Source organism: Anguilla rostrata, chromosome 9 (assembly GCF_018555375.3).
Source record: "Anguilla rostrata isolate EN2019 chromosome 9, ASM1855537v3, whole genome shotgun sequence".
NCBI lineage: Eukaryota > Metazoa > Chordata > Actinopteri > Anguilliformes > Anguillidae > Anguilla > Anguilla rostrata.
The window spans coordinates 3,414,854-3,442,487 of NC_057941.1; the positions used below are offsets into that span (position 1 = coordinate 3,414,854).

The window sequence follows — 27,634 nt, forward strand, 5'->3', positions numbered from 1 at the left end:
TTGGTCGGTGAGGTTCTCCGCGTTTGCTTTATCGACTTGGCCGAGCATCACAGGGACGCGCACTGCTTCGTTTGGGGCGGGGGGCGTGGGGGTGGGGGTGGGGGGGTGGGGGGGTAAGGGGTGGATCGACGGAGCTTGGCAGCGCCTCCCCGTCAGCAAATCACGTCGAGCGCACTGCTGACAAGGCAATATTTTTTAACGCTCAGTTTCCACGGGGACCGCAAACCCAACTTAAACCCAACTTAAAGCGTTTTATGGAGTGTGAAGTAGCGACTGCTCGCGCGTACGTGTGGTCGGCAGTCGCCTTAGCGCCGCTTGCTTTGGCTAGCGCTGAATGTACACGGACGCTAGGAGCGCTGGCCGCTGTCCCTCGTCCCGGATCCAGCCTCCCCCTCTCTTTCCCTCCCTCTCTGTGCCAGACACGCCATACTCTGCCTGCTTTTCGCTCGTTATGCGGCCCGTATTTTCTACGTCCGTCCTCGGGTTCCCCGTGGGCCTGCGGCGGTTACCGCCGGTTCGCTAGCGCCCGTCTCTTCGTCTGACTGCGGAGACTGGGGCTGTGTTCGCTCTGTCTGAGCCTAACTGCCTCGCTGCTCTCGAATTATCTGGTGAGGTGGAAAAAGTAGGCTAGCGACTTCCCAGTCTACGGAGAGCGAGAGAACGCGTTCACACCGATAGCTCTTGCCCATAAATTAACCTCCTGAGGCCCAGCAATTCATTCTTGTCCCCTGTAGCACACTTGAGTCTCTGGTCTTAATTTCAAGAACCATATATATTCTACTATGCTGAAACCTACATTACAAGGGACATTCAATAAAATATTTTTTTTTTTAAATATATATTTTAGAAAATATTTTCACTGCAACATGTTTTTGTGATTCAAAACACTTGCATTATTGTCAAAGAATATGTACTTAAATGTTTTTTTTGGAGGTTAAGAGAGAGGTTCACAGCGGGGTGTATAAGCAGGTCTCTTTGCTCCCAAGCTATCGACAGGAAATTCACGAGCAAAGCATTGCGGTTAAGAGAAAGCAAAGCGCTGTCCATGAAAAACAGTTATCAGATGTGCAGGTTATTTTTAACATTCTCCTTCTCCCTTTCTCCTCCCTGCCCTCCCCCGCTCCCCACCCCTGCCCCCCCACCCCCCGCTTCGTTTTCCAGAGTGACAGGCTTTTGATCAAAGGCGGCAGGATCGTCAATGACGACCAGTCCTTTTACGCGGACATCTACATGGAGGACGGCCTCATTAAGTGAGTCCCTGGGGCTCGACGTTGGGCCTGGGGAGGGTGGCAGCCTCCCCGGGCCCCGGCTGTGCCCTGCTACGCAGCCTCAACTCTGGGGACAGCGGCGTGAATTCCAGCCTGTCTCTGGAAGGTTGTTCGTTTGCTGATGCCCCCCCCCCCCACCACCATCACCACCACCACCACCACCCCCACCAGTCAATCGGCTGCTTTGTCCTGCCCTTTCAGGGGTGGGGTGGGTGGGGGGGGGGGTCTGGCCGGTAGAAAAGCTCCCGCCAGCTCCCATAGCCATTAGTGCAGCATACCAATTAAGCAGAGCTGTGTAACTCTGCTCCCAGAGACCGTGTGCAACCACCAACTGCCATCCTGCCTCTAACGAACGGCCATTTTAAATGACCGGGTCCCTTTTGAATTGCTACCGTCAATACCAGTTTCTGCTCGAAAACAAAGAGAGAAAAAAAAAACATGGAAACGCTTCAGTTTAGTTATTTGTGTTTCGGGAGAAGAAAAACAATAAAAAAAACAAAAGGAAATAATAGATTGTGTAGAAACAGCAGTCTTGTGGCGCTCAGAATAAGAGATATAGCGTGTCATTGATTGAGGCAGCTGCTTTGCCTTTTGGTCATCAATGCATTCATGAATAATTAATTCATTTAAAGTTTGAGACTGAATAATTTATTCAGCAGTTTAATAATTGATTCCTTTGGTTTAAGAATAAAATAAAGAAACAGTAAATAAAAAGGAAAAGAAGTCCTGACTAAGTAGTAATCGTGTGTGAATTGTCTCGGCGAAAGACATGCAACTTACTGACTTATCCCTCCTGAAAAAAGGCAAATTGGCGACAATTTGATCGTGCCGGGCGGGGTGAAGATCATCGAGGCCAACGGGAAGATGGTGATCCCCGGGGGCATCGACACCCACACCCACTTCCAGATGCCCTACAGGGGCACCACCACCGTGGACGACTTCTCCCAGGGCTCCAAGGCCGCCCTGGCGGGGGGCACCACCATGTTCGGTGAGCACCCGACACCGTCACCGACCGGAGAAGGATCTAGGAATGATGTGTGCAGGGAATATAATCAGAGAAAGGGGACCCCCCTGGGCACATGTGTGTGAGGAGTTAGTGATGTGCCTGAGTCAGAGGCAGAGTTCAAACCCGGGCCACTCACTCGCCCACAGATTCTATAGACGGTCAGTTAGAGGTGACATCGTCCCTAGCCAAGGACAAAACCGTTATTTTGAACTTCGAATCTCAGGGTTTGTTGCCAGAGAGTGTTGTCGTGGTAGAGTGTTGTCTTCTGCCTGGGAAAACTTTCCCTGTTATACCTTTTTTAGCTCCGCCCCTGTCGCATTAGCCCTGCCCCAATCATCTTAGCTCCGCCCATGTCACCAACATTACCCCAATGGCAACGGTTATTAGTGAAGTCCCTGGGCTATGAAAATCTATCACCTCTGTACCTAGATGACGAATAGAGTCCCTTTGTACTTAAATAGCTTAACGCAAACTGTCAGTTGAGGACATTTGATTCCCAGCGAGAACCTTTCCCACCTCGAAACGATGACAGCTCACGGCAAAAGGGGCCGCGATGTTTGAAGTTAGACAGAACATAGCTCGCATGCCGCGACAGCGATAATAATACTGTAACACTGGAGCCTGTAGCTGTTGCGGTGGGAATAGAGGGGTCCAAACTGAACCACGTGGGCGGGCGGGGGCGGGGGGGGGAGACGGGGGGGGGGGCGGGGGAGGTCCGGGGGACCACACAAAGGCCGGTGGAAACACAAGTGTAACACAAGTCCCGTGGAACAGAGGCTCAGGCCAGCCAGACGCAGGGAACAGCTGGCGGCCGCGAGGGTGTCTCGTTACCCCTAACCGACAGACCTGTTAGGAGCCATGATAAAAAAAAAGGGGACTGTGGCAGTCGTCACGGCAACGCCAACGTGCCCCTTCGAAACGGGTATGAAACGGCCCGGGCTTTTACTGGCAAAGTCCAGCTAAGCGTTCCCTCAGCCTTTTGGCCACACAAGCCTTTGTGTTTCAGCTCACGGGGGCTTGGCCGACACAAGAAACAGAAAAGCTCTGCGCGGACGCTGCCTTTCATTCACACAAACGCTGCTATCTGTGGAGATTAGGGCGGCCCGAATCGCCCCGTCTGGGGTTTAGTGATTCATTCGGTTGGCTCTCACTTCTGAGCCTCTCTCTCCTCTTGGACGGGGGAACCGAGCGCGGAGAAGGAGGACTCCAGACCGCCACGGAGGTCAACGGAGGGAGGGAAAAACTGGGGGGGTCCGGGGGGGGCGGGTAGGGCAGGGGTTGTGTCTGGCTTGTAAGTCGGGCCAAGACGTCTGTCTGTCTGACTGTACTGGCAGCAGGGTTGCTGTCTGACCTGCGTCTCACCTTAGAGCTTCATAGTGATCGGTCCACCTCCAGGGTGGCAGTGTAGTATAATGGGTACGGAGCCGGGCTTTTAACTGGTATGTTGATGATTTGATTCCCAGGTGGGTCGCTGTCATTGTACCCTTGAGCAAGGTACTTAACCAGAATTGCTTTGGCATATATCCAGCTGTACAAATGGGTACTGCATAAAATTTTTTTTAAATCAATAAAGTAATGCAAAACTTGCCTTCCTCTGGACAAGAGTATCTGTTAAATGCCAGTGATGTAATCCCTGGTGGAAATGCCAGCTTGGTTCCAGCTGGTTTTTAAGCTGTTCCAACTGGTTTAAAGCTGGTTTGGAGCTGGTCAAGCTAACAAGATGGTTGAGATACAGTAGCAAGGCCATGTCCAGCTGGCGAGCCGGCTCTATACAGACAACAGTCCATCACCAAACTCCAGGTGGTATCCAGCTGGAGCAGGAGCCTCTTCCAGGGAAATTCCATCTTAAGATGGAGCCGGAATTTCCACCAGGGGTGTACTAATGTAACGTGGGTGAGCTTATGATGTCACAGTTATGAGAGAGCCTGTGACAGGGCCAAGACTTGGGAGGAGTCAGTTCAGCTGAAAGCTGAAGCCCCGCCCCCTTTTTCTTGCTCTCTCTCCCTCCGCAGTGGACCATGTGATCCCCGACCCTGGCAGCAGCCTGATCGAGGCGTTCGATCGCTGGCGGGAGTGGGCGGACGAGAAGGCGTGCTGTGACTACGCCCTGCACGTGGACATCACGCACTGGAACGACAGCGTCAAGCAGGAGGTGGAGACCCTGCTCAAGGAGAAAGGTGGGGGGCGGAGCCACGCGCATTCCGATCTATTATGATGTTGGTATCAACTAGGGTTGCCAGATGATTGGTGTTTGGATTTCAAAATTATTTGTATAGGTCTAGTTTGGTATCTGAACCGGACTTAGTCAGAGTACTTAATGGAAATTTTGCTGTGACCTTATTCGCAGTCGTGCTTCCATCTGTTCCATTCCATGTTGTCCGCATTGACAGATTGTAAATCTGGCAACCCTAAAGTCAACAGCAGTACAACACATTACCAACAGTTAATAAATACTTCTGATGTTTTACCACCCATGTGAAAAAATAGTATACTAAGCATACTTGATATAGACTTTAATTATACTTCAAGTATTCTTAAGTATAAAATAGTGTACTTCAGGTATACTTCTGCATACATGGACAGAAGGATAGATCTTCTGGTAATCGACAATTGGCAGTTGATGCTGACTCCTGCAATCGGTTGGCCCAGCACCCTTCTTGACTGTATAATTTGCATGACTTGTGTTTGGCAAGTTAATGTTATTCGATTGTTATTATTATCACTATGAATTTATGCACATATCTAAATAAAACATCACAAGGGAAAGCTGTGAGCCATTCGCAAGGCTAAAATATTCTCAGTCAAGAGTAGCGCTGTAAAACATCTGCAAACTCTCCTGGAAATATTGTCACTCCATTTACAGCCGAGAAGATAAATTTGGGAAAGCCTTCTGAAATAGGCTATATTTTAGAAGGTATTATTTTATCATTATAACAAGTGCCAGAAACCATGACTTGCAACGCATCCCATTAAAAATTATAGCAAAGACATTAGGAACCCAGTATCAGTCTTTAGTGAGAGTGTTTCCAAACCCGAATGCATTGTACGCATTACTGTATTTACATACTCTCTTTTTCTTCCAGAATTGAACAATGATATATGGAAGGTATTTGAAAAATGAGATTATCGGGGAAAAGTGAGCGTTAAATGTAAACGGTGCAGATAAAGATGATGTTGCTGTGATTGGGACCCAGATGTTAAAGTCCCTGCACACTGCTAGTCTCCGGCAGTAGAACGTGCTGGTTTATGTTCTTTAGCTCGAAGGAGCAGCCCGATTGGAAGCGGCGATGGGCAGGTGTAGTCCCCGGGATTCCGTAATCTGTCCCGAATGTGTCGTCGTGGAGACCGCGCCCCCGCTTGGGAGCCCGCCGTTTCCCCCCGTCCCGTCCCGTCCGTCCCCGAAACAGCTGCAGAGGGAGCGGATTAGGCCCAGGGGCTGCAGATGTGTGCTGGCACGGTGACCGGCCGTGGGCCTGGGAAAGTTCTCAGCCCGGTCTGAGTCAACAGCCCCTCTGTGTGCCAGTCTGCTGCAGCGGGGACCTCGCAAACCACTCCATCACACGGAGGGGGGGGGGGGGAAGGCTCCGGGTTCCTGGGAGGGGCATTGCCTCAGCCCGTATCTGTACCTATTTTAAGCTCCCGCATAGCCAGCAGAAAAAAAACAGAGAGCCATTTTAGATTTCCTGGAGGAAAGCAGCGAGATCTGAAAGGACCTGCCTCTGAGCTAGCCGAACGAGATGACATCATACTGCATACTGCCTTCTGGCCAATCACAGCGAAGCCACCGGAATGTGATATTAAAAGCAAATTTGGGGGGGTGGGGGTGGTTGTTTAGTTAACTCTGTCCTGATCGCCAATATCCTGTCACTCTAGACTCCTACGCGTTGCTCTAACAGTGCAGTAGTGGAAGTGTGTTTTCAGGCATTGGCCCAAAAAGCGTGCGTATAGGACGGTCGGGCGGTGTGAACCCTGTGTGGACTCTTGGCCAATTAGACAAATTATGGAGAAGAGGAGATAATAATGGAGGAAGATGGTCCTCCTCGTTATAAACCACAGGTGTTAGGAGGTGACGGTTGCTGGCGGCGGGACCACAGCTTCTGGGTAATGGTTGCTGGGGGCAGGACCACAGCTTCTGGGTAACGGTTGCTAGGGGCAACCGTTACCCAGAATCCTGCAGGAATGTCTGTACCATCCAGCACAGTGTCATAACCACTGTTCTCACTGTATGTTTTACCTTCTCCCCATTTCTCTCTTTCTTTCTTTCTTTTGCTCTTTCTCTCTCTCCTGTCCCTGCAGGGGTGAACTCCTTCCAGGTCTACATGGCCTATAAGGATCTGTACCAGATGAGCAACAGTGAGGTAGGCTGGCTGTGTTTCGCGCAACCTCACAAGTGTCACAGTTCTGATGTGCTGATTGGCTGCTTTCAGTCTGAGGTGCTGATAGGGCGATTTTAGCCTGAGGTACTGATTGGGCGCTTTCAGTCTGAGGTGCTGATTGGGCGCTTTCAGTCTGAGGTTCTGAGTGGACTCTTTCAGTGTGATGTACTGATTTGGTACTTTCAGTCTGATGTGCTGATTGGATGCTTTGAGTGGGAAGTGCTGATTCGGCACTTTCTGGAGCCTGGGCCCACCATGCAGGTCTTCTGTCACTCCCACTCTTTTCTGCGTCTATGCTGTCAGATTTGATTTAACCAGCCGCATTCAGAGCAGAAAAATCTGTGTGTGCAGAATTCCTGCCATGGCCTCAGAGAAGAGCTCAAAATCTCAAAATCGTCCTCCAAATTGATTCTGCCACTTTTGGTACCCACCTAGTAGTTGAGGTTTATTTGCAGCATGGGCCTGCTTTCGGTGTCCTGCTCCTGAGAGGGCCTAGCAGGAACACAGCGTTGGTTCTCCCTGCCTCTGTCTGTGTGCTGGGGTGGTGGTGTGTGTGCGATTGCGTGCTCCGATTTCAGTTGTGCGTGGGGGGGGGGGCGCGTATGCGATGACATCAGCAGCGTATGAGTGAGCGTGCTCAGTCAGACGTTAATGCCTGTGCTCGTGTTTCAGCTGTACGAGATCTTCACCTTCCTGGGAGAAAATGGCGGCATTGTGCAGGTCCACGCAGAAAACGGGGAGATCATCGCTGAGGTGTGCTGACCTACTCCTCTCTCTCTCTCTTACGCACTATTAAATTCCACCACAGCCTGGCCTAGTTTTTTTTACAGTTGCGCTTCCTGACAGAATGTTGCAAACCCTTCTCCCAAATGGGGGCTTTACTGCTAAGAGAAATATGTCACATTAATGACTTGAGTCACTAATGATCCACCTCTACAAAATGACTACATTAGCAGCATGCAGACTGGGTGTGCAAGTGTGTCTCTTAACTCTTATGAAGAGCAGGTTTTTCGGAATGTTTTCTCAGAATTCTGAGCCAGTGGTCTAGAACTCCATTGCTTTCTGTTGCCAGTAGTGATTGTGACATCAGCATTAGAATATTCAGCTAAGAACATTCTAAACACATATATTTAAAGGGTGAAGCAAATCGGTCACGCTATCATTTATAGTACTTCCCACAAAGGAAGCTAACTCTGTGGCGCTTGTTAACGTAACTGTGGGAACATTTATTTTTAAAAAAGGGGTTACTTGAGGGGGTGTTCTGCTAGTGCAGGGCTGTGAGTGGGGGCCTTATGTGTGTCCGTCCCACAGGAGCAAGCGCGGATGCTGGAGATCGGCATCACCGGGCCGGAGGGCCATGTTCTGAGCCGACCGGAGGAGGTGAGCGTGAGGAGGCCCTGATCCCAGAGTGTCACATGGTCTGTTTAAACGGGGAACACAGTACAGTAGTGCGTGTACAGTTAGAACCCACCCAGTCACATCTGGGAAACGGACAACAGACACTGTAAAACATGTACGACTGAATTGCAGCACCGGCGTGTTTATGTCACTGATTACTTGCAGGATGAGTGGGGGGATTCCAATGGGAGGGACTCATGATTGGCTGCCTCCCTGATCACCCCCACCCCTACTCACACACACATGTACCACGAACATGCACATACAAACACCCTGACACACACACATGCACGCGCACACACACACACACACACACACACAAAACTGTGTCTGGTATGGCAAGGAAATGTTTGTTTTAGTGCCAGGAATAGGCTCAAGAATGATGTGTGTGTGCGCACGTGTGTGTGTGTGTGTGTGTGTTAGCGCATGTCTTCATTTGCCCTTGTACCCCTCTTATAGCTGGAGGCAGAGGCGGTGTTCCGGTCCATCACCATCGCCAGCCAGACTAACTGCCCGCTGTACGTGACCAAGGTCATGAGCAAGAGCGCGGCTGACATCATCTCCCAGGCCAGGAAAAAAGGTGCGTTTTCCTCTGCGCATGGCTCAAATTCTCATACCTCAAATGCGCTGCCTGCATTATCCTCTGTGCATGCCTCGAATGCGCTTCCAGCGCCAGTGTTCGCTTGGCACCGTACCCTCATGCGATGATTCAGTCATAATTTCCACGGCTCAGATTTACGTGATGCGTCTGGTCTGGTCTGGGATACGTCTCAGAAAAAGAAAAGAACCCGTTTTTTTATTTTATTTTTTTTACCTGACTCTGAAACTTACTGTTAATGTACTAACAGGCCTGTTTTAATACGCTTTCCCTGAACATGTTTGACATTTATCAAGCCCAGCTGAGTCTGTGGACGGAAAGCAGACACCTTCGTGAGTGGTGCATTTGAAAGATGTTTTGCTTTATAAATAAGTCAGAAACATGTTCTCTTTCTGTATGACAGAGGACATTCCTGAATCGTGTAGTCAGCTTGATTGCTCTGGTCTGGCAACCTGGATTCCTTGATTTGTGTCTCGGGCATCTTTTTGAGCCTTGATCTTTGATTGGCCGCGCCACAGCCAAGATTCTTATGAACACAAGCAGTCAGACTTAATTCGGCTCAGCAGAGGAAGCCGAACCATTTAGCATCAACACATTTCAGGCGGATCGAACAGTGCGGACATTTTGGTTTAAGTAGCTTCTCTGATTCATGTAAGGAAACAGCAAACACTGTGGAAATGGACGACACACAAATTTATCCTGGTGAATTTCTGAGGTCGTTTTCTTGTCCAAAGGGGGCTTGTTTTTGGTCTCAGTCAGATGAAGAAAGTGTCATGTTGTTTCCTAGGCAACGTTGTGTTTGGTGAGCCTATCACGGCCAGCCTTGGGACAGACGGGACGCACTATTGGAGCAAGAACTGGGCCAAGGCAGCATCCTATGTGACATCACCACCCCTCAGTCCAGACCCCACCACCCCGGACTACCTGAACACCTTGTTAGCCAGGTAAAGAGCGCCACCTAATGCTTACCTCATGCAATGAATTCTTTCTTGCCTTAGGCGATAGAGTTTGTAGTGCCATGATTTCATTTTTTTATTTTTTACATTTTAGCCATTTTTTTCTCCACATTTGGACTGCCCAGTTTGTGTGTGTTCATAATCTCCACTGTAATCTGCTGTCAGCTCAGAGAATTACATGCAGCCAAGCACAGGCTCTCCTCTGAAACACATGACATCAGCCTTTTATAACTCCGCCTACCAGCACCCAGACTCATAACTCCGCCTCCCACCACCCAGACACTCACAGACATTGATCTGAAAGAGAGTGCTTCGTGTGTGGGTAACACAGACACACAGACTACGCGCGAGCGATTGACCAGACTAGGTCACGGGTGCGTGACGAATCATGGATATCCTGGCGGGTGAAATCATTCCGTTGCCTAGGCAACGGCACAGACTATTAATGCGCTGGCCTGGCTGCCAGCCAACACAATGGAGTCGTATTCCCGCATTCAGCCCGAGCTGCAATGCAAACTTTTCCCTTCCGTTTAATTACATTGAGCATTACATTACATTACATTTATTTAGCAGACGCTTTTATCCAAAGCGACGTACAAAAGCGCATATCGTGGTCATTGGAGCAGCTAGAAAACACAGGTTGGAGTGGCAAGTGGTGATGTTCATTATTACACTTTACATAAGAGTTGTGAGCTTTTCAGTTGCTGAAACGATCGGCCATAGGAGGACGAGAAGTGGATCAAATATGGCCCCTTTGTGTTTTGAATGCAGCCGCATCGGAGCGCGTGCTCTATGAAGTACAGCTGCATTACCCTCCTAAGACCCGGCCAGTCGTTCATGTCCCCTGTGGGGGACATGAGTCTCTGGTCTTAATCTGAAAAACCATATATTCTACTGGGCTGAAACCTGCACCACATTCAATGAAAATACTTTTCGCTGCAACAAGACCCTTGTGTGATGTCAAAAGAAATGAAAATGCCTAGCGCTAAACCGTTTTTTTTTGTTGTTGTTGCTGGGTCGCTCAGGAGGTTATATGGTGCTTAGGGGGGACTGCTGCGTGCTAAAATGGAGGAGCTAAAACTTTTACTGCAGGATGTGTTTCCACGTCGTGCGCAGACCGCTCTGCCTTTCCTCAAGGAGACTTAAAACAGTTTCAGGGCCGGAAAGCATCAGTAACTCAGTAAGAGGAGGCCCTGACACGCAGTTTGTTGTCATTTATCTGTTTTATCCGGACTTTATAGTGCTGTCCTCTGCTATGTTTTCCAGTTTGTCTTCAAGGAGTTATTATTAAATGAGCCTTTCTGCTTTCCAAACAGTCCATGGGAAGCTCCGTGCTGGTTTTTCCTGAAATAGCTCGTAGTCTGCACCTCTGGAAAGGCTTTTAGGCAAAGAGAGCGTTTGGATTGGTGGACTTCATCGCTGATTTCCTCTTCATTCAGGCCTGGGTCTAGCCCAGGAGTGCACAACAAGGGCTGATCCATTTCTTGTTTATCTTTTCTTTATTTACAAGTTTTTTTTTTGTACAAAGACAGAGCACATTAATCAGCAGTAAATGTGCCGGTGTTAGCCAACTGGCTAGGTTTCAACGGCCTGTCCCTGGGAAAGATGGAAAAAGCCATTAAAACAGGTTAAAAGACAGGTCAGCAGAGCAAGACAGGATTTTGTGCCAACTTCTGCTCTTAATTGCTTAATTAGCTCAATCACATCTTGATCTGACACTTTTATAAGCACCAGCTATGGCCCCAGACTGAAAATGTATCCTCAAGATTTTAACTGTGCTCAAGTACAGGAGTGAACCAGTGTAGAATATAGAGCTGTCTAAACTAAAACTAAGATAATTGGTTGGAACAAAAACCAGTACGCAAACTACCCCTCTGGGCTTGGAGTTGTGCACCCCCTACTCTAGCTGAATCAGAAAGCATAAAAACAGGGGTGTCCACTCTTATCTGAAAAGGGCCGGTGTGGGTGCCAGTTTTTTTTTTAGGCCAGCAACTGCAACACCTGATTTAACTATTTAACAATTTAACTAATCACGATCTTCAAGTAGAATCAGGTGTCCTTGCACTGGGCTAAAACAAAAAACCTGCACCCTGCACCCACACCGGACTGGACATCCTTGCATAAGAACAGTAAGCAAGACCTTCACTGATGTGTTTGCTAATGTATGTTCAGTGTCTCATCCGGTTCCAGGAACAGTGATTTGTGCTGACTCTGCATTCTGGTTTTGCATTGTGGGCTACTGTGGGGATGTGGGGATGTGTGTTTTTTAATGGAATGCGCCCTCTCTTCCTGTTTCCTCAGTGGCGATCTGAATGTGACAGGAAGTGCCCACTGCACCTTCAGCGTGGCCCAGAAGGCCATAGGAAAGGATGACTTCACCCAGATCCCAGAGGGGGTGAACGGCGTGGAGGAGAGGATGTCCCTTATCTGGGACAAGGCAGTGGTGAGGCTGGGCTATCTGTCTCCCTCTCTCTCTCTCCCTCTCCTCTCATCCTCACTTCTCTTCTCTGTCTCTCTCACACTCCTCTCTCTTGTCTCTCCTTTTCTTCTCTCTCAATGCTCTTTGTCTGCCTCTCTTTCCTTTTTGTTTTTTCTCTGTGTGCCTCTCTCTCTCCGTCCTTCCTTTCTCTCCCCCCTCTCTCCCTTCTCCATTTCACTCTCTCTCTGTCTCTCTGTGTCTGTCTCTCTCCCTCTCTCTCTCACTCTGATTCTCTTTCTCTTTGTTTCTCTTTGTCTGTCTCTCCCTCCTTCCATTCTCTCCTCCCTCTCTCCCCTCTCTCTCTCTCTCCTCAATCAGTTCTTGAGTTAGTGCTCAGTCTGTTTATGTGCGTGTTGTTGCTACAGTAGCTGTACTGTACATTCTGTCTCTGCACCACGCAATCTGCTTTTCAGTCATAATTTCTCTGTCCTGCACTCCTCTTTGACTCCTTCATTCATGCTCTCAATCTCTGTCTCTATCTCTATCTCTCCGCCCCCTGCTCCCGCTTCCCACTCTCTCCTTGTTTACTTCTTCTTGTTCACTGTCTCCATGTCATTTTTTCCCTCTCATTTTTCACTGTCAAATGTAGGGGGGAGAAAAGAGCAGAATTGTGTGTTCGGGACAGCTGAATGCGTTGTGAAGTGCCTTTCACTTTTTATTATGACGGTTGAGTCGCTTTTCCGAGCAGCCATTTTGCTGGAGGTGAAGACATTAGGCTGGGTGAACTGAAAGGCCAAATGTTTGAACGTTCAAAAAGCTGCATTATGAGAGAATTTTGTGCAGTGCCAAGCAGTTGCCACACAGAACATCCAGAGCCTTTCTCTTGCTTCTCCCAGGTCACTGGCAAAATGGACGAGAACATGTTTGTCGCCGTGACCAGCACCAACGCCGCCAAGATCCTCAACCTGTACCCCCGAAAGGGCCGGATTGCCGTTGGCTCAGACAGCGACCTGGTCATCTGGGATTCCGATGCGGTCAGGACCATAACGGCAAAGACGCACCACTCGGTAAGAGTCCGTGTGCCCGGTGTAAAATAGAGTCACAAGCTTCTTTAAGGAGCATTTTTTGGAATGTTTAAGCCAGAGTTCTAGAACTCCATTGCTTTCAATCGATTTCCAGCAGTGATTGTGACATCAGCTTTGGAATGTTGAGTTAAGGACATCCTAATCGCATATTTGTCCTCTTGCACTTGTAAGGGTTTAGCACTGATTCTACTGCTGCAGGTACAGTACACCCCGTCCTCTGGTTCTACATCAGAGCACTGAGTAAACCATTGTAGCCACAAAGCAAAACATTCTTTGCTTTTACAGAGAAGAGCAGGTGGTCCTCCACTGACCTATAAGCTCCTCTGAAAATAAATGAGCTCCCTTTTGGACATTTCTAGCTAATAAAACTCTATAGCCATAACTTCCTCCACTTAATACAACAGCTCTGTGTGAAATATAACTCTGTAGGGTTCTTTCATAAAAGTATGATCCCGTCTAAAGAAGGGAAAAAGTGCACTGTACTGTAGCTTCACCTTTCTGGAACGAGGCACAGCGGCCAAACCTCAGCAGACTCCGTTTTCCTGTTCATCCGCTGTCTCCATAAGCCTTAGCTTTAAGATAAACAGTATATGCTTTCTTTTTTTCCCCAAAATCATAATTTTTGACACAGTGGAAAAAAAACTGTGGAAAATATTTTGTTTAAATAATTCTTGGGTAAACAAGGAAACTGCAACCTGCTTTCTGGCCAAAGCTTTGAGAGGCCCCTTCTGATTGGCTGAAAAAGGCATGCTGTATGATCTGGTGATCGGCGCTGCACGGGCATACCTCACGTGTCCCTCGTCGCCCTGGCAACAGGAAGCAGAATCGGGAGTGGGCGGGGTTAACCGGGGGAGCAGTGGAACAGGAAATCAAGGCTCGAGCCATTTACTCGATTTCCTGTAAATCCTAGAGGGAAAGGGAGGGGGGGAGTAGCGGACCGAGGGATGGAAAAGAAGGAGGGGAAAGTAAGAAAAGAGGGGAGGAATGAAAGAGAGAGAGAGAGAGAGGGACAGAGAGAGAGAGAAAATGTGAGAATTAGTAAGGGAAGGCTTCAATAGCTTTCCCACATGTGGAAAAGGTCCAGCGAGACCAGGGTTCTTACGGAATGATGTCATCATGTCAGTTCCTTTCCCCGTAACATGTGTCCCAGCAAACACCAGGCCAGCTCTGGAAGGAGTTAGGGGGTTGCTGTTTCTCCCTTTTTAAAACTAGCCCTAATGTTTTGAACTATGATAAACGGTTCTATCCTCCTAAGGCCCGGCAAATTAATTTTTGTCCTCTCCAGGGGGACATGAGTTTCTGGTCTTAATCTCAGGTCCATACGTCCATACTATGCCGAAACCTGCTCTGGAAAAAAAAAAGTAACATCCGCTGCAGATAAAATAAATATTTTCACAGCAACATTATGTTGCATTAGGTCAAAACATGGAAATACTTAAACCTTTTTTCTGCTGCTCTCTGGAGACTGTGGGATACATTCATCGTGCAGTCAGGCCTGTGCTGTATCTCATTGTCCTAAAGTTTCATGACTAAGTGAGTGTTCTGTGTATTATCCAAAAAGCCTGTCTATGTTTATTTATGTTTGTGCGTGCGTGGGGGTGAGTTGGGGTTGGAGGGGGGGGTGAAATCATTCTTGGCAGTCAGCGCCTCTTGTGTCCTGAGTTTTGGGCAAACAATGATTATTCAGAGTGCCGTGTGCAGAGGGCCGACAATAGCTGAGAGCTACAGCCTGGAGAGAGAGAGAGAGAGAGAGAGAGAGGGAGTGAGAGGAGGACAAAGAGAGAGTGAGAGAAAGAGGGAGAGCGAGGGGGACAAAGAGAGAGGGAGAGAGAAAGAGGGAAAGTGAGGGAGAGAAAGGGAGAGTGGCAAAGAGAGGGAGAGAGGTGGGGTGGAGAGTGGGAGAGAGGGGGTGGGAGTGTGAGGGGGGGGGTATATTCGGAGTTGTTGGCCCCAGCTGTGCAGGGGCAGCTGTGTGTCTTTATGTGCCAAACAGAGGGGTATGAGAAGCAGTTCAGCGCTGGGGAGGGACTGCAGGGTCACGCCTCTGCTGGCTCTCCCACACATGCTGCTGGTTAGAGCGAAGTGTGGTTTCATCTGCACAGAGACCCCCCCCCCCCCCATCCCACTCACTCACTGTGCCAATCCCACCCCCCCCCCCATACCCCCACCCCACCCTGTTCACTCCCTCCAACCCCCACCGCACCGCTCACTCACTGTGCCATCCCCAACCCCCCACCCCACTGTTTCCCTGCTCACTCCTGTCCGACCCCCCCGCGCCCCTGTCGCCTCCGACCCCCACCCTGCTCACCCCAACCGCACCCCCAACCCTGTTTGCTCACAACCCCAATCTCACCCCGTGGGCCAAACCCTGACTCATCCCTAATTAAACACCCGTGATTGTATTCTGAATGGAATCTGTCGCTGGACGGTCGCCCCCTCTGCTCCACCGCACAGTTTTTCGCAGAAGGGCTCTTACGGTGGAGTGACACGGAGTTCACTGGGTTTAAGGTTGCCTAACACAACCGTCCTGGCAATCTCCCTGTAAGGCACGGCGCACCAGCGGCGGGGTGAGGTCACTGCTTTAGGATCTCGGTGACAGTTGCGTCTGTGCCACGGTCCTGTCTCCTCTTGTCCTCTTGTCGATACCATGGCGTCTGTCCTCGTAGGGTATTTTGGACTGGTGCTTGACACTATATGCGCTGATTTGAAAACAGTTTGCATGCGTAGCCGTCCAGGCGTTGGGCGCCGCTGTCCCTCAAACTCGTCATGCGTTGCCTCACTGCTACATTCGGAGAGAAAGCAGAGCACTCCATGCCTATCATGAAAATTCCATCCAAAAAAAACTCATGGCATCGTAGGTCACACCCCATGCGCCTGATTCCTCATACCTGAGAGCACTGAAATCGTACTTGGCTGATAGGACAAAACTTAATGAACAGAAAGAGGCGCTTGTCCATTATGAGTAGAATGGTGGTGATGGTGATGATGAGGATGGTGATGTTGTTGATAGAGATGACGATGATGATGATCATGGTGATGATGATGATGATAATGATGGTGATGACGATGGTGTTGTTGAGGATGACGATGATGATGATCACGGTGATGATGATGACGATGATGATGACGATGACGATGACGATGATGATGCTGATGTAGTCTTGTGACGGTATTTCTGCTCTTTTGCCCCCCTGTGTGCCCGCAGGCCGCTGAGTACAACGTGTTCGAGGGCATGGAGCTGCGTGGCGCCCCGCAGGTGGTGATCTGCCAGGGCAAGATCGTTCTGGAGGACGGGACCCTGCACGCCACCTCCGGGACCGGGCGCTTCATCCCCTGCACCCCCTTCCCCGACTTCACCTACAAGCGGGTCAAGGCCAGGAAACAGGTGGGGACCCCTCACGCAAGAGCGCCATTGGTCAGCTCTGCCACCTCATCCGTACTGCTTCTAATCCAGTGTCTCAGACAGCGATGAAGGGATTGGGGCAGCGGTGTAGTATAACGGGTGAGGAGATGGACTTGTCACGCGAAGGTCACGGGTTCAATGCCCGGGATGGACGCTGTCATTGTACCCTTGAGCAAGGTGCTCAACCTGCATTGCTGTAACAGGGAGCCAGCGCCCATTAGCGTTAGCCCCTGTCTGAGTGCCAGCGGGGAGGTCCTGCTCTCTGGCCCTGCCTCTTGGAAATATTGTGAGCGGTGGGGTGGGGTGGGGGGCGGGTCTTGTTGCCGCGGGTGACTTGACGCGAGGTGGTGCTGAAGCTGTGAACATCGAAGTCACAGTGTCCTAGGTGCTAGCTTTGCTCCCCCCCCCCCCCGCGCGTAGGGGATTTGGCTCGTCCGTCCCCCCCAACCGTGACTCATCCCGAAAGACGCCGCCCGGAAGCCTGGGGTGACTTATTCAGGACGCACGTCGCGCGGTGTTTTCGCCGCGGCTAACAGACAGCCCGGGCCTCACCATCCGGCAGAGATATACGGCGGTATATAGAGGCAGTAATCGAATCCGGCTCTCGCCGAGCGAGGCGGACGCTCAGTTCGAGAGCGGCTGTTTGTTTTCGCGGCGGGTTGCGAGCGCTGTGCACAATGGACGGCTGTCCTCTCTCGCAGTGCGCTGAGAGGGCGGTCGTAAAAGCAATGAGCTGTGGGATCGCTAGCGCGCCGCGGTCCGGACGCATAACAGTTCAGCTGTTTTCGGAGTTGGCTCACCTTAGATAAAAAATAGCAATACGAGTGTGTAATGCAAGCAAAAGCTGCCAAAAAGACACTGATATCTTACCTTGGGGGGGGGGGGGGGGTAAGGGGGGGGCTCCAAAGTGAGATTTTATGTTATAAATCTTCTGTCCATGGACTTGTAAAGGTTGCCTGGGCAACGAGGCCCACACCTGCCCTTGCTTGTCGCCGTGGTGATGTCTGATTGTTGCCTGCTGTTCTTTTAAACACTCAAGTCAAGGCCTGAAGAGGTGCACGGGGGGGGTTTATGATTTTAGTTTGGGGTGGGTGGATGGGTGGGGTGGGGGGGGGTCACTGAAGCTGCATTATCAGGCACATTTTGAACCAGAATTTTAGTGTTTGGCTAAGTTAGATTAAAGGTTAATTTTCCTGCTGCCAGGCTGTGTGATTTTCAGCGAGGAGTTTTGTGCTGGTTTCCTGTGCTCTGTAATGAAGGAGAGGTCCTCAGAGACGGAAGAACAGAGCCGAGTCTTGTGATGTTTCTTTGTGTTGGCCGCTCTTACGGAGTTTATTTTGGTCCAAGTTTTTGGTCATTCCAGCGATCCCACACGGATTATTAAGGATTCCTCTCCGATCACGTGACCAGGGACATGGACTCGCTGTCCAATCAGAAGTCGAGAACACGGCATCTTTTAAAAAACTGAACGTACACCATGTTCTTCCGCACCATCGAAAAAAAAAAAAACGCGGGGTGAAATGCACATTTTTATGTGAAGCGCAGTCCGTTGCGCAAACACCCGCACACAGCTCCAGTTACACGCGGATGCAGCAGCGTGTGTGTGTGTGTGTGTGTGTGTGTGTGTGCGTCGCGTGTGTGCGAGCGGTCTCAGACCTTTCTCTCCCAATCTCTCTCCCTCTCCACCAGCTGGCCGTTTTGAGGGCGGTTCCCAGGGGCATGTACGACGGGCCGGTGTCCGACTTCTCCCCCCTGTCCCGCGGTGGAACCCCCTCCGCCTCCACCCGCTCCTCCCCCACCAAACAGACCGCCCCTGTTAGGAACCTCCACCACTCTGGGTTCAGTCTAGCAGGTAACCCTGCACAACGCGGTGAGCTCAAATCTCTTTCTTAATTCATTCCCCCGCCTCGGGTGCTCTGAGAAGGTACGAGGCATTTTAATTAACCCGTTTGTAATTAACGCATCGATTTGGATCAAAGCTACACTCAAAACGATTTGCAAAAATACGATTGAGAAATTATTAATGGTTCTTTTCGGAACATTGGGTTTCTTTGTTTTTTTTCCAAGAATGCTTTGTGTAATGATGTGGATCCATTTGCCATGAAGTTGTCCTTAGTTCTGCAGTCCTGGTACTTTCTCTGAGTTGTGTGTTTGTTTTTTTTTTGTTGCATATGTTGGATTTGATACTGCATTCCTTTGTTGTCTGTGGTTCTCAAGCCTTCGTATATACTTCGCATTATGATATTAGTCTTAGATATGGAGGTTACCTAGGTTACTGCACTCCCTCTCCTTCTGTCTTGGTTGTTCATTCCCTCTGTCTCTGTCTCTCTCTCTCTCTATCTCTCTGTCCCTCCCTCTCTCTCGCTCTCTCTGTCCTTCCCTCTCTCTCTCTCCCTCTCTCTCTTGCTCTGTCTCTCTCCCTCTCTCACTTTCCCTCTCCCCCTCTCTCCCTCTCTCTCCCCCAGTTGTACTGTCTCTGCGTGTCTTTTTTTTTGGTGTGTTTCTAAGGTTTCATTGCAGGCCTGGTGCACATCAGGAGCATTAATGGGGGCCTGTTCTTTCCATATCACATTTTAATGCACTGTCTTTAAGAGTTGATTATATGAGGACAATTGTCTGCCAGGAATGCAAGTCTGTAAAAAAAAGCATACTGTCGATGATAAACTGTGTTTTTATCTGATACTTCTATTACTTCTATCAGGGAAGGCATCCGATCTTATCATGGCAAGACTCCAGCTAGCTGGGGCGATTAGCATAATACTGTGGTTGTATAGTAATTGACATCTTACATCACTGGGCTTCTCTGCAACTGTTTATGGCAGAACAGTGTAAACATTTTAAGGCCAGCGGTTTTGTGTATGATTCCTACTGGAAAGTATTAAGCCGGCCTGTCTGTCGAGGCCACTTGGAAGACAGAGCGTTTCTCTGTTTGTCTCTGTGAAGCTTCAGTCGACAGAGGCCATGTTTACTGCACTGTGTGTTACTCTGAGCTATTTTCCGGGCCTCACAAATAATCAGCCTGATCAGCCTGGGAACCTTCACATCCACATCGAAGGGGGAGAGGGGGGGGTCTGTGGATGGATTGGGGGCGGGGCCTCTAATCATCTGTCTCCTGTGTGTCCTGTCAGTCATGTGGCCTGTAGAGATAGCAACACTGTAACATAGTTTGTTCAGGAACTGGATTTGTAACCTCAAGGTTGTGGGTTCAATTCCCAAAAGGGACCCTGCCATTCTGACCTTGAGCATGCTACTTAACCTGAATTTCTTTAGTATATGTCCAGATGTTTAAATGGACACTGACTTCCACAAGTCACACTGGATGAGAGTGTCTGCTAAATGCCTGTAATAATGATGGCCTTCACAGTACATGTCTGATGTTTTAAGTCGTCTGATATTTGGGGACTAATACTGATTGACATGTGAGGTTTATGTAAGCGGACACTGCTGTCGCGGGGCATTGGTCTTCAGTAAGGAATGGACGCTGGCTGCTTTCCTGTCCGGAGACATCAGTCTCACCCTTATTGAATCTGCAAAGGTCATGATGTAAAGGTCACAGGGAGTCCAGCGCCCGAGATCGTCCAGTTGACTTGTCTTGCCGGCTTGCTTGAGAGTTTTAAGCAGACCTAAGAGATCTTGCATTTAATGTATCACTAAGCCTTTGTGTTTTCTACCTTACAGGTCCCCCCACCACAGAGGAAACTCCCATTCGGCCAGCTGGACGACGCATAGTAGTGCCCCCTGGTGGCCGCTCAAACATTACTTCTTTGAGCTAAATTTAGGAAAAAAGGAAAAAAAAAAAAAGAAAAACGACAACAAAAGCATACAAAAAAAATTGAAAAAATAAAAAGAAACACAGCCACTGGGAACAAAGATACGATTGGTTAATGTTTAAGTCAGACGAAACACTGAGTCCTCATGCCTTACCAATCACGACTGCTACCTGCTGCAGATTTAGGAGCTCAGTATTCCTTCTCCTCAGAAATCTAAGGTCAGGCAACTGACTAAAAACTTGTTTTTTTTGTTCTCTCTCAAATTATTCAGTGGATTTTTGTGGTCATTAACAATGTCAGTATCGTACTCATTAATGAATTAAGATAAATGTGTCCCCTGGAGAATGCACTGTGACCTTTTAAGTCATTTTATTACAGGGTAGGATATTCAAAAGTTCAGGTCTAATTAAATCAGTTTCCCTAAAGAAAGGCTCATATAATTGCATTCTGGTAAATTATTATTATGTTCATATTTCATAATTTCTCAGTGCGGTTTAATTTTTACCTACATTAAAAAATAATCACCAAGAGTTTGCTGTGCAAGAGACAGTAGAGATGAATGGTGACTCTTAGCTATTTTGTATTATTTAGATATTTTTTGATTGTAGGATTGTAAACATTTATTTCCCTGAATAAAACTCATTTTACTGATTCTCCAAACAAAAACTGTCATACATTTCTTACGACCTACAGTATAGTATGTTTAGTAAAAAGTCAGATTATTTTAGCACCTGTGCTTTCTAGGAAAAGGAATACTGTTTCAGAATGTTGCAGAATGTTTGATTTTGTTTTTATTATATGACGCTTTCGATGTCTTACTAGTTTGCAATAGTCCATCGCAATGTTAACATGCAATCCCATCAATCCTAGCTAGGTGGCAGTGTGGGTCTAGTAGATGTAATGTAGCTTTGTGAATGATGTTAGTGCCGTTTCCTTGGGTTGTGGAACCAGGAATATTTGATAGCATAATAATTTAAAACGAGATAAAGCGCGTCTGGTGTACAGGTCCTGTGCACGTACAAGAACACGCTGATAGAAGAGTTTTCCATGTTTTTAAACGCGCTCTGTGCTGGCTGCATCGTGGGTGATTGTTCTTTGCATTTGCTTATTAACCTCAATCTTAATGCCTGTTCTAATCTTACATTTAGCAAACAATTTGGGAAAAGGAAATTCAGCCTTCATAAAAAAAATAAAAGCAAAAATCGAACAAGAAATAAAAATATTACTTCTTGTATGTTTTAACTTTGGCGATGCAATTGATATTAGGAACTTATTATGGATAAATTGATAAAAATGGAAAACCTGCTTTGAAATAACAGTATTTGGACTTTTTAATTTCCTTGTAACAATAATAAGTGCTGTCCTTTTGTTTATGCAATCAAACGCTGATAATTACATCCTGCCTCGCCACTATTCCAGGATGAGCGCGATGAGAGAACGAGGGTCTGAAATGGTCAGGTAGCTCCATTTCACACGCTGCATGTATCGCCGGAGCTCAAACCGAGCTCGGCTCCATCTCCTGACAGACTTGCTGGAAGCTGACATGTTTAACATTACGTCACGCGGGGGAGGGGGCGGGGCCGGGGGAGGGGACGTTTATGCTATGCTGCCGCCTTCGTCCAATATATCTCAACAGTTCTGATTCTAAACTCCAACCGCTAAAGTCCGTCACTGTTCGGCACCTAACAAAAAATCGGCTTAGTTGCGCGACAAAGACTTGCTGATTCACCGTCAGAAAACGTCTGAAAGTCTCTTGTCCTTTATTACAGTGTATAAAAGGGGTATTTTGTATGTTTTCAGTGCTCAGTGAAGAGACAGAAGTAGGCTATGGCCTTGCTTGCTGGGTGCTGGTTTTTTTCTTTTCCCCCAATCCCGATCGACTGGCGGAGGAACATGAGGTCACGTTTAAAAAATAAAAATACACAATACAGTGCTGTGTGTGCAAACCGTTGAAATGGTCGTTATATTTATGTTAGTTTTTATTATTGTTTTTATGTTCTTCCTTTTTTACTGTTGTATCAAGAACCCAGAAAATGGCAGGTCAAAAACCAATGAAGTGTTGAGTGGTTGTATGATTTTTCCTGAATAAATAAAAGTTGCAATCTGTGGGGTCATTGTATTTTGTAATGAATATGCAGTTAAGCAGACATAGTTTAGCTGGCTAGACGGAGTGAGAATATAGACATCTGCTTCAGTTTTGTGAATTTACATCATTGAATGCTGCCATTCTCATTCAGCAGTGTAGTCAGTGACAAACCATCTACAAAGTAAACTAAGTAGACCTACATTTTTTGTTGTGTAGTATTAAGCTATCCAAAAGAAGCTCCTTTCTTTCCTTGTAGTTGAGTTGTTGTTAATTGTAGGCTGAGGTGGAAAGTCCAGGGGTCAGAAAGCAAAAGTCCTGCCGTGTGTTTCTTCCACCCACGAACGCAGCCAGCTGATTTCACTGATTTGATCTACATCCTGTGTGCTAATTAGCAAATACAGGTGATTGTGCTAATTAGCAAATCCAGGTGATTTCCAGTGACCCCTGTGGCTCAAATCAAGGTCCTGGAGGGCCAAGAACTGCTCATTTTCCACCCTCCCTTTACCTGGGAGTCAGGTGTGAAGACAGTCTGACCAATCAGCAGCACTAACAGTTCAGTTAATTACCTGGGAGAACAGGAAGCCAGGGTCAGATTGGGATTCGACGGCCAGATTTGAGTATCCATGCTGTAAACCAGAGGTCCTCAATCTTATCCAGAAAGGGCCGGTGTGGGTGCAGGCTTTTGTTCCAGCCAAGCAGTTACACACCTGATTCTACTAATCAGGGTCCTTAGCAAAGACTCTAGTGGTTGATTAGTAGAATCAGGTGTGTAACTGCCCAGTTGGAACAAAAGCCTGCACCCACACCGGCCCTTTCTGGATATGATTGAGGACCCCTGCTGTAAACCATGGAGGAAATTTTGAATGTTAAACTTTATCCAAAGCACGAGCGTTAACGAGGAGGAGAAAGGGCTCTGTCTACTAACGACTGGACTGAGCATCACCACCTCTCTGGCACAGAAATGCCTGTTTTATTTCCCATGAAAATGGGGCTCATCATCATCAAGACTTGCCATCTGCTTGGCCCAGAGCTCACTCAGCCCCCTACCAAGATGAAGCACTTCTTCCGGGCGGTTGTTTCTACAGGGATGAGGAAGACGGCGAGCACGCAAAAATGCTCCAATCTCTGAGAAGGAATCTCGCTACAATGACAGGTATTTGTAAGGTGATGACAGGCTCCTACAATAGTACTACCAGGCCTACACTGCCCTGTGTACGATCCGATATGATACAATATACTTTATTGTCCCCTTAGGAAAATGTTCCCTAAGGGGACAATAAAGTATATCGTGTCGTATCGTACACAGGGCTGTAACTACCAGTGAGGACACCAAGGTCATGTCCTCAGTATGTTCAAAGCCATGGAATATGGACATTTAATTCTTTTAGATGTCTATTTGGATTTCCTTTTGGGATAATTTTATCAGTGTAACTATATGCATCGCATCTAATCTAGCAGTACTCGCTTTTGTTACAATACAGAATGTTGGGTCGTTAGATTAAATTGACTATCAAATGATGATCATTGATTTTAAGATGGCCTTCTTTGTGAAATCTCACTCTTGTGTTCCTGAGAGTTACTCTGATGTTCTCCACCTCTGTAAGCCAACTTGGAAAAGAGCAACTACTAAATGCAGTATAATGCAGCATAATGTGCGTAGTGAAGTACTTTGATTTGTTTAGACAGAGCTGTGAACTAATTAGTCTTTAAGATGCCATTATTTTGGCATGATTCACTGCGCTCTTAACACAGGTCTCGCTAAGCTGTGAAACTTTACACGAGGTTACCTTTGTTTGGCAGACGCTTTTATCCAAACGCGTCTGCCAAATTAAGGTTTTAGGTGAAGCGTTGTAAATTGTCTGTGAATAAAAGTGAACATCGCGGTTCGTTTCACGCTTGAGTTCACTGGCGTGGATACGGTTAGAAACGGCTGACCTCGACTCACTCCATGACCTCATGTGTTCTTGCGGTTAAGCAATCAAAACACAAGGAGCCAAATCTAGGAGTTTATGTACCAGCCCCTTTTTTAAAGCTAGACAAACAATCCATTTCTAAGCCTGCTTCCTGCTTCCGAAAAGGCCAGTCCGCAATTGATTGCTTGGGTAGCGGGAGATCGCTATATTTAGGCTATTTATTTTTTTGTGACATTACCCTGGGGGATTGTTTTCGTTGAGATCCCACCCAGCTACCACCCTCGCATTTACATGTTATTTTTAAGTTGCTTTCCTCTTTGGTCATTTTTTTTACCATAGACTCAGAGTCCCTTAAAGGCATATAGTGAGATCACACGGTCCATATTTCCACTTCAGACAGCGATTTTGTGAATCACAAATGTTCCATTTGCATTCCATTGTATTGTTTTTGACAAACAAAAACCCTTAAGGCCATTTTTGTGGGTTTCACACTAGATATATTCTACACAGGTGACAAGAGAAAAAGCTGCATTTCTGAAATTAAGGTCCTTTTTTTAAACACATGCTCTTTCCATCTACTGAAGACAATCCACACACAATCAGCAGTGCTTAATGTTGCCTAAATGGAACAGGACAGGGACAGTTGGAAGCGACACTTTTATGAGGGACACTGTGCACTTGGAAGTCCGCATCTATTGATTCTGACACTCTCGTCTCTCATTAGTGTCCAGTGAAGGTTCCCAGCCACAATTCATGCTAAAGTGTGTTCCCATTTGGCCATGAAAGTCTTTATTTGTTATTCTAAATTCCTTTTACTGAGAGATGAATCCTTGTTTTTTTGTTGAATGTATGGTTCTACCTGCTCCCAATTTGTCTGATTAAATTTGACTTATAGCCATCACACGAGTCACTGGTGCCCATGGTGAAATTCTGCTCTTGGCTGTATTTAATGAGAAAATAATAATCACAGAATTTATAATAATAAGTATTGATTAACTTATCGCTATAAAAAAAAGATTCTTGAAAAAAAAATCTTATAATAATCATATCTTTTTCTGTGGCTGTAAATGTGAGCACCATTAAACCCCACCTCTATAGTTGTCTGGTAAAAGATTTGTGATTGATTGCCTGTGGACCTAGGGAAGTCTCCACTGACTTCACTAAACTTTGAGTAGAAACAATACCTTGAAAATACACCAGAGGGCGCTTTAGTTTCACTTTCTAAAGCAAATTTTAAAAAATACATTTAAAAAATAAAAAAAACTAGCCTACTGAATTTAAATTTATTTATTTATTAGGAAACGAACACATCGCCTGCTTTTTGTTCCATACCAGTGCAATAGTGAACATTATTTTGTTTACATAGTTAGTAGTGTTTTTTTTTTTTCACTTGGTACAAAGTTCACGCTTAGTACAAAGTATTTACACTGCCCCTCTTTGCCATTTTCAGAATTATGTTCCTAGTCACTAGCAATGAAAAATCCCTTTCTCTAAATGGTGCTGCATATTTCTAAATACTATCTACTGCAAGAATTAATGTTCATCTCCTCCTACCTCCTTCACCAATTCATTATTATTTCTTCGACTGATGAATTACGGCACTAGCAGTTAATGTCATCTTTCCCTATTATTCTCTCACAGGGAAAACTTTCCCTCAAAGCACAGCTTTCAAAATTACACAAACGGATTTGTTACCATCTGCTAGAAGGTAACGGTGCACTAGCAAAACGAAGCATTGCTCACTGTGAAACTTAAGGCTTCTCTTAAGGAAATGGGAAACGAGATGCCCTTCTTTTATAAATAAGCCTCCTTCTACGGACAGTGTGAACACAAAGAGACAGGTTACGAAACAGTTCTGAGGAACCGACTTTCAAAAGAGACACTGAAAGGAGGTTTATGATATTACAGCGCACAGCCACGGGAAGTAGAGCAGCAATACTCAAATCTGGCCCTCGAGGCCAGGTGCACTGCTGGTTTTCTTTTCTACCTGATAATTAATTGATTGATTGATTATTGCCGCTGATTGGCCAGAGATTTAACTCACCTGGTGTCCCAGGTGTAAATCAGTCCTGCATCGAGGGTAAGAATGAAAAGCACTACTGGTCATAAGGGTCAGATTTGGGTATCCTTTAAGGAGAGTATTCCCCCCCTCCACCACCACCACTACCCCCCCCCCCCCCCACCCCTAAAAAAACAGCAGGGGTGTCCGAATTATCTGCAAAGTGCTGGTGGGGGTGCCAGTTTTTGTTTTAGCCCAGCAACTACAACACCTGATTTACCTAATTACCTAATAATGGTCTCCAATCAAGAGCTTGATAAGTAGACGTAAGTATACCGCTGGGCTATAACCAAAACCTGCATCCACACCGGCCCTTTTCGGGCTAGATTGGACAACCCTGCTCTAAATAGCACTAAGCAGTTGATTGCACAGTGAGGCATTTACAAAGCACGGTCTGAAGTCAGAACCCAATTACATTCCTGAGCGCGGTTTCTCTAATGCCAAGGCAGAGGGTTTTGGCGGTAGACTCAATCGGGTCGGACGCCTCAAAGGTTCTGTGATCTGAGCGGGTCACATTCCTCCCCCTTCCTGGGTCCGGGAGTCCAGGACCTGATCCACCAGTAGGGGGCAGCACTGGTCGTTTTAAGATCTGTAGCCAGGCAACACAGACTCCATTAACACAGGTTGCTATCCCGATACGTAGGCCGCAGGGTCTATGTTATTGTTCTGTCCATCTTCGATGATGTCATATTTTTCTTTTGCGCTGATGTCGTTGCCCTCTTCGTCCTCCTTGGCTCTCCTTAATCTGCGAAGGGGGAGGGGCATCATTAATTCCCACAATCCTCAGCCACCTCACACGCGAATGCATCAACAGGCTGTATGCACGAGGCGAATCTATTAATCTTTTACGTTACGCAGCACCGATTTGTCAGCAGCCATCGTTCCTTGCCGTAATGCTGTCAAGACTGGAGACTGCGATCGCCATTCCGGCTCAAATTCAACCAGTTGCATTAAAACAAAGGAGGTGGAGTTGCAATGCGAGACCCGTGAGGATCAAAGAAAACAAATACATTGAGCTATATGAGAAACTGCCAATGCTGAGGATTAGCCTTGCTCAGCTGAACTGTCAGCTCAATCAATTAACGCCGCCAACAGACAGCGAGGATTGTGGGTAACGGCAAAGAACCCCAAGGATGGAAGGCCACTGGAAATAAAACTCTTACATGCATAAAACGGTTTAATTGCAATCAAGTCTGTATTGCGATGTTTGTTATTAGATGACATAATTCACTTGTATGAATGTGCTGTCTATTGGTGCTAGCAGGAGAGGCTGATGTGAGTTGAGTTGGTAGCGGGA

At 47.3% G+C, this 27,634-nt stretch overlaps 2 protein-coding genes across 3 annotated transcripts in view; one reads left to right on the top strand and one right to left on the bottom strand.

The window, feature by feature from the left end:
* dpysl3 (dihydropyrimidinase like 3) overlaps positions 1-22,385 on the top strand; it is a 34,926-nt gene extending 12,541 nt beyond the window's left edge. For both annotated transcript variants that reach the window (XM_064349846.1, XM_064349845.1), the window contains exons 2-14: positions 1,162-1,250; positions 2,072-2,256; positions 4,287-4,451; positions 6,571-6,632; positions 7,323-7,403; positions 7,962-8,030; positions 8,508-8,628; positions 9,434-9,590; positions 11,904-12,045; positions 12,918-13,088; positions 16,312-16,491; positions 18,199-18,379; positions 20,188-22,385. In XM_064349846.1, coding sequence (XP_064205916.1) covers positions 1,162-1,250; positions 2,072-2,256; positions 4,287-4,451; positions 6,571-6,632; positions 7,323-7,403; positions 7,962-8,030; positions 8,508-8,628; positions 9,434-9,590; positions 11,904-12,045; positions 12,918-13,088; positions 16,312-16,491; positions 18,199-18,379; positions 20,188-20,282 — 1,698 coding nt within the window. In that variant the 3' untranslated portion in view covers positions 20,283-22,385. The remainder of the gene's footprint in view (positions 1-1,161; positions 1,251-2,071; positions 2,257-4,286; positions 4,452-6,570; positions 6,633-7,322; positions 7,404-7,961; positions 8,031-8,507; positions 8,629-9,433; positions 9,591-11,903; positions 12,046-12,917; positions 13,089-16,311; positions 16,492-18,198; positions 18,380-20,187) is intronic.
* Positions 22,386-25,550: 3,165 nt separating this feature from the next.
* stk32a (serine/threonine kinase 32A) overlaps positions 25,551-27,634 on the bottom strand; it is a 43,194-nt gene continuing 41,110 nt past the window's right edge. Inside the window, exon 13 of the mRNA XM_064349847.1 lies at positions 25,551-27,082. Coding sequence (XP_064205917.1) covers positions 26,965-27,082 — 118 coding nt within the window. The 3' untranslated portion in view covers positions 25,551-26,964. The remainder of the gene's footprint in view (positions 27,083-27,634) is intronic.